The sequence below is a fragment of the Nannospalax galili genome, unplaced genomic scaffold (assembly GCF_000622305.1).
Source record: "Nannospalax galili isolate Female #2095 unplaced genomic scaffold, S.galili_v1.0 scaffold139, whole genome shotgun sequence".
In the NCBI taxonomy this organism is placed as follows: Eukaryota; Metazoa; Chordata; class Mammalia; order Rodentia; family Spalacidae; genus Nannospalax; species Nannospalax galili.
The window spans coordinates 248531-254561 of NW_008345884.1; the positions used below are offsets into that span (position 1 = coordinate 248531).

The following is a 6031-nucleotide window of genomic DNA, read 5'->3' on the forward strand; positions in this document are numbered from 1 at the left end:
TTCATTAGCTCATGTTCCCCTGCAGTATGTGTTTAACTATATGTAGTATGTGTATACCTATGTGTGTGTGTGTGCTTTCCCTACTGTGTACACAGCGTATAGTATAGTAGTATGGATAGTGAACAGGTAAGCACCATCGTCACAAAAAGAGCATCAGTAGCATTATGACATTCAGCAAAACTGCCAGTAACTACTAAATATCATCTTTACTTTTCTTCAGTTGTCTCAAAAATGTTTTTTTTTATCAGTTGTGAGACAGATAATATGTGCCCTCTAATAAGATGCATTCGAGGAAACAAAATCCCTTTTCTGAATCTCTACCAAAAATGAATAGCCTGGTTATAATGAGGAAGCATAGGTCAAACCTAAGTTAAGGGACCGTTTGCAAATTAACTGGCCTTTGCTCTTCTAAAAATGTCATAGTCAGAGGATGGAGAAATGACTTCGTGGTTAAGAGCACTGGCTGTGCTCTTGACCTGAATTCGGTTCCCAGCAACCACATGGCAGCTAACAACTCTCTGTAACTCCAGTTCCAGGGAATCTGATGCCCTCTTCTGACCTCCACAGGCATTGCATGACATGGGTACCCTTACATACATGCAGGCAATACACTCATCTACATAAAATAAAAATAATAAATAAAATAATATTTTAATGTCATAGCCATAAAAAAAGACTGAAAAATTACTTCAGACTAAAGGAAGCTAAAGATGGCATAACAGATGGATTAATGCTGAACTACGAAACAAGAGTTCCAATTTTGTTAATGAAAGACAATAGAACAGTTTTCCTGCTGTGATCAAATGCCTGACAAAAAGCAATTTATGGAACCAAACCTTTATTTTGGCTCATAGTTTGAGGGAATACAGCCCATCATAGCGGAGTACAAGGGCTGATAGCAAGGGCAGGTGGCTGCTGGTCAAGTTGCATCTGCAGTCGGGGAGTGGACAATGAGGAAAGCTGGGGCTCCTCCTGCTTTCTCCCTTTTATTTAATCTGGTACTCCAGCCATGATATGGTGTCACTCACATCTAGAGTGGGACTTTCTACTTCATTTAACCCAATTTAGAAACTCCCTCACAGACATCCCAGAGGCTTATCCCAGGAGTCACACCTCGGTGGTGCCAGAGCCTATCAAGTTAGCAGACATATTAACAATCACAATGTTGTGTTAATTTCCAGGTTTTGATGACTGCAATTTCATGTATGAGAATGTTCTTGATTTTAGGAAATAACAAAATATTTTAAATATTTAAGGGTAAAGGAGAAATGTGTTTGCAGCTTACTTTCAGAAAACATTTGAATATAGAAAGAGAATAAAATATGCCTGTGTATGATGTCAAAAAACCTAGATTAAAAATTTTCAATTAATTCAAAATGCCTAATTCAAAAACTATATATTTTCAATTTTAAAAAAAATTGTAGGAAATTCATTTTAATGCTCCATAGTATGAAAATTGTATTGATCGTGTTGATTTTTCTGCATTATAACAGATAATTACAGCACTGAATAGTATTTGTTGATGCAATTTGGGTTCCCTTTTAATATTCAAATTTCATATGTGCTTAAATTTCATGTTTTAAGAATAGTTTCACTTTGTTTGATTGATTGTTATTTTTCAGAATATGGTTGGAGAATGGGCCATACCAGAAGACATGGTGGACAGTTTACCACCCTCTAACAACTACATACTGGGCCATGTAGTACAAAGATTAATTGAAAAATCTCTTCCTCCTCAAGATGTCTCAACAGAAACTGAATTACCTTCATTTGCAGTGAAAGGATGTTTACTGGGGAAAACACTCAGTGGAAAAACTACTACTCTAAAGTCACTACAAAAAGGTAGGTTTTCTTCTTCATTTTCTTTCTTAATAGATTCTATTTAGACTGTAGCTACCATTGTTATATCTATTAAAACCATACTAAAGGTAATATCCAGAGAATCTCTATCATCAAAATTTTATGATAGTATGATCCTGTATCTGATTTTCCACATTATATTTGGTCACAAAAATGAGTGAGGTACTAAGTAATACATGCTTCAAAGTGTCTGCTCTTGGCAGTATTATGCTAACTTACAGAAGCTAGACATAGGAGACCACATAGTGTACCACTGCATTTATATGGAGTATCTGAAAATAAGCAAATCCACAGAATCCACAGAGATAGCCAGTGATTCATGTTTCCTAGGAGCACAGATTGGAAAACAGGGAGTGCCAAGCTTAATGAACAGGAATTTCCTTTTGAGATGATGAAAACTTCCTGAAACAAGGTAATCATGATGGTCACTCAGCATGTGAGCTGTCTCAGTGTCACTGAGTTGTACCCCTTCAAATGATTGAAATGATTTATTTCATATAAAGTGAATTTTAACAGAAGGGAAGAGTGGCTTAATCTAAGGGACAGTTCTAGGGAAAACAAGATTATAGGTTAAAACTAGAACAGGAGGACATCTGTGTCAACTCCCAAAAGCTATTTATAAAATTATCTGTTGTACTTTAGAGTTTCCTGTTCAGGTACTATCTATTGATACCCTTGTCCAAGAAGCTATCCAAGCATTTCATGACAATGAACAAGCCAGTGAGGCCCTACCAGTTCAAAATGAGTATAAAGAAGATCCTCCACTGGACCTGCCAGAAAAAAGCAAAAGACAGGCAAGTGTGATTTTACTTCTCTGCAGCTAGTACACTAGGGATTGGAATCTGGATGGAATCCAAAGATCACTCGGATCAAAGCTCTTTCCAGTAAAGGACCAAAGAGTGAATATTTTAGGTTTTGTAGATCAGGAGGCAAAAAAGAGGATATTCTTCCCCCCATCACCCCCATACATTTGTTTTCCTGGTAGACTGACCATACAGAGTGGCGAGCTCATTTTGAGCTCAGTGGCATAAAAGGAGCTGGCAACAAGGCTGGCCTATGTCTGCAGCTAAGCTCACTAATTCCCCCTGCTGGATAGCTTTAGTTCCACGTGTGGGAAGTAAGAACCTCAACTTTGGAATTTCTTCCATCACACTGGCTTGTGGCCCTGTCTTGATTGTTGAGTGATGTGGGAAGGCCCAGCCCATTGTGGGTGGAGCCACCCTGGGCAGGTGTTTCTGGGTTGTATAGGAAAGCAGGCTGAGCACATAACAGAGGAGAAAGCCAGTAAGCAGCATTTTCCACGGTCTCTGCTTCTGTTACTGGCTCCAGATTCCTGCCTTGGCTTCCCTCAATAATGAACCACAAGCTATAAGATGAAAAACCTTTTCCTCCCCAATTTGCTTTGGCCATGGCATGTACCATAGTGGTAGAGAAGCAAACTAGGACAGAAATTGGTACCTGAGTATGGGCCATTACAACAACATTGCATGTTGTTTTAGGGAGAATTATGGAAGAATTTGAAACTGGCCAGGAGAGGTTTTTGTTGAAGGCCCAGCTTCACTTACATTGAAAATCCCCAGAATTAAAGGGGTCCTGGAGAGAAGGTGACCCTGTGAGGCCAGAAGAGGCCACTGGTGAAGGTGCAGCCTCAGTTGCATTGGAAAGTCTACTGTATTGAAGATTTCAGGACTGTGAGATGACCACCGAGGACAGTGGCAGGTGTGGAGTAGAGGCAGCCTGAGGCTAGAAACAAGCAGTGTGTGCTGTAACTGGCAAAGCCGGAGGAATAGAACCATCTGAGGCCTTTCGAGCCAGAAGATTGTTATTTGAATTCCAGATGTTGGACACTGAGTTACACTGTTGGACTTTGGTTTTGCTTACATGTGCCTGATTATTCCTTGTTGAGATAAGGAAATATTTATTTTTTTGTTGTTCTTGTTTTACACAGTGTTAAGAGACTGGATTTTTTAAAGAGATCTTAGACAATTTAAGTATTGGAGGTTTTAAGGACATGTGGGATTTTTAAAGCTGTGTTGTTTTTTATTGTGGTATTAGTATTAACATGAGATCTTTGGGACAAGAAATGGAAAGATTGAAGCCAGGGTGGTGGTGCATGCCTTTAGTCTCAGCACAGGCAGATATCTGTGAGATGGAGGCCAGCCTGGTCTACATAATGAGTTCCAGGTCAGCTGGAGCTACAGGGAGACTCTGACTCAAAAAGTCAACAATAATAATAATAACAATAATAACAATAATAAATTTAAAAAGAAAAAGAAATGGAGAGGTTACGGTTTAACAGTGGTGTATTTGTGTGTCAAGTTGACCAGGAGTCAATTGTGCTGGAGAGTGTCAGTTGTCAACTTGACACACCTTGGAAGAAGGAACATCAATTGGGGTGTTTCCTCCATCACACTGGTCTGTAGTGATGTCTTTGAGGCACTTTCTTGATTGTTTAGTGATGTAGGAGGGCCTAGCCTACTGTAGGTGATACCACTCTGGACAGGTGGTCCTGGGTTGTATAAGAAAGCAGGCTAAGAAATGACTAGAGAAGCAAGTCAGTAAGCAGCCTTCCTCTGTGGTCTGTGCTTCAGTTCTTACATCCAGGTTCCTGCCCTGAGATTCTGCCTTGGCTTCCCTCAATGGTGAACCAATAACCTATAAGGTGAAATAAGCCCCTCCTTCCCCACATTGCTTTGATCATAATGTTTATCACTTCAGTAGAGAAGCAAACTAGGACAGCCCCAGTCTAGAATTTCACCATTCAGTTTCAGGAAGTTCCCAACAGTGGAGTGCTCAGAATGATGTACTTAGAGACCAGTTCTGGTGCTGGCCAGTGGACTGGACAGATTCTGCAACCTCACAGCATCAAAGTTGAGGACACCTGTCTTGGTTTCCAGGCTCACAATACTAGGCTTCTTCAGAGATGTCCAGGAACTATACAGAAAGAGCTAAAACAGCTAGTTAGATCAGTTTTATCCATAGCCAGAGCATACCAACCTATGGTAAATCTCATCTGGAATGGGGAGTGTCCCCCAACAGCTTAAATTTATCACATCTCCATTTTGTACCATCAGCATTGCATCTTACTACATTATTTCGTGAAGATATAACATTAAGTACTGGGGAATAGTATGGTCCCACTTTGAGATTCGTTGATGTGATCCAGCCTTCTTAATTTCCAGAGAAAATAGTAAAGTCCCCTAATATGAATTTTTTAATTTCTATTTTTTTATTAGTTGTTTGCAAATTTCATACAATATAATTTTTAGAAGAAGAATTTCATTACAACAGCATTGATATATTCAATAACAATTTCCAGAACTAAGATGCATCTCTTTCAAAATTGGCTGTATATTTTTAGGTTTACAGTAATTATTACGCTTGTACAGTCTTTTACTCATTATAAACTCTATAAGACATAAAATTAAATAAGGTTTTACCCTTTAAAAAAGATCTCCATTTCATTATTAAAATACACAGTTTCATGCAGAAAACTTCATTTTAAATGCAATCAATACTGTCCTCAGTATAAACCCTATAAGACATAAAATTAAATGAGGTTTTAACCTTTATAAAAGACCTACTTTCATTATTAAAATTCGCAGTTTCATACAGAAAATTCATTTTAATGTAATCAACATTAAGATGTTTGCACACGTGTTTCTAATCTCTATATATCTAATTGTTACTAGTCACAGTCGGTTACTTTCTGAGCTCCTTGGCATCTGAGCATGGCTATCAAGTCGTCAGGTGGATTTCAGTGGTAATGTTTTTCACATCTAATTATTAAGGAACAAATTTTTATGCTTTGAAGACTTATTTTTTTTAAATTTAATAACCACATGATTAGAAGAAGCATTTCATTACAGCTTTAACATATTTAGTAAAACACTCCAGAGAAAGCATACATCTCTTTCAAAGGTGATTGTAAATTTTTAGGTTCATAGTTGAATTAATACAGTAATACAATATTGAACTCAGTATAAACCCTGTAAGACATAAAATTGAATGAGTTTTTAACCTTTAAAAAAGATCTCCAGACTACTATCCCCCATTTCATTTTAGAATATATTATTCCTTTCAGAAAGACTCATTATTTTTGCTACTAACACTGAGATGTTGGTGCATGCATCTCTAATCTGTATGTATCTGACTATTATTAGTCATAATC

General features: G+C 37.9%; 1 protein-coding gene across 1 annotated transcript in view; it reads left to right on the forward strand.

The window, feature by feature from the left end:
* The window catches only part of Spef2 (sperm flagellar 2), a 176260-nt gene that overhangs the window by 69899 nt on the left and 100330 nt on the right, over positions 1–6031 (forward strand). Inside the window, exons 11-12 of the mRNA XM_029567817.1 lie at positions 1623–1842; positions 2503–2654. Coding sequence (XP_029423677.1) covers positions 1623–1842; positions 2503–2654 — 372 coding nt within the window. The remainder of the gene's footprint in view (positions 1–1622; positions 1843–2502; positions 2655–6031) is intronic.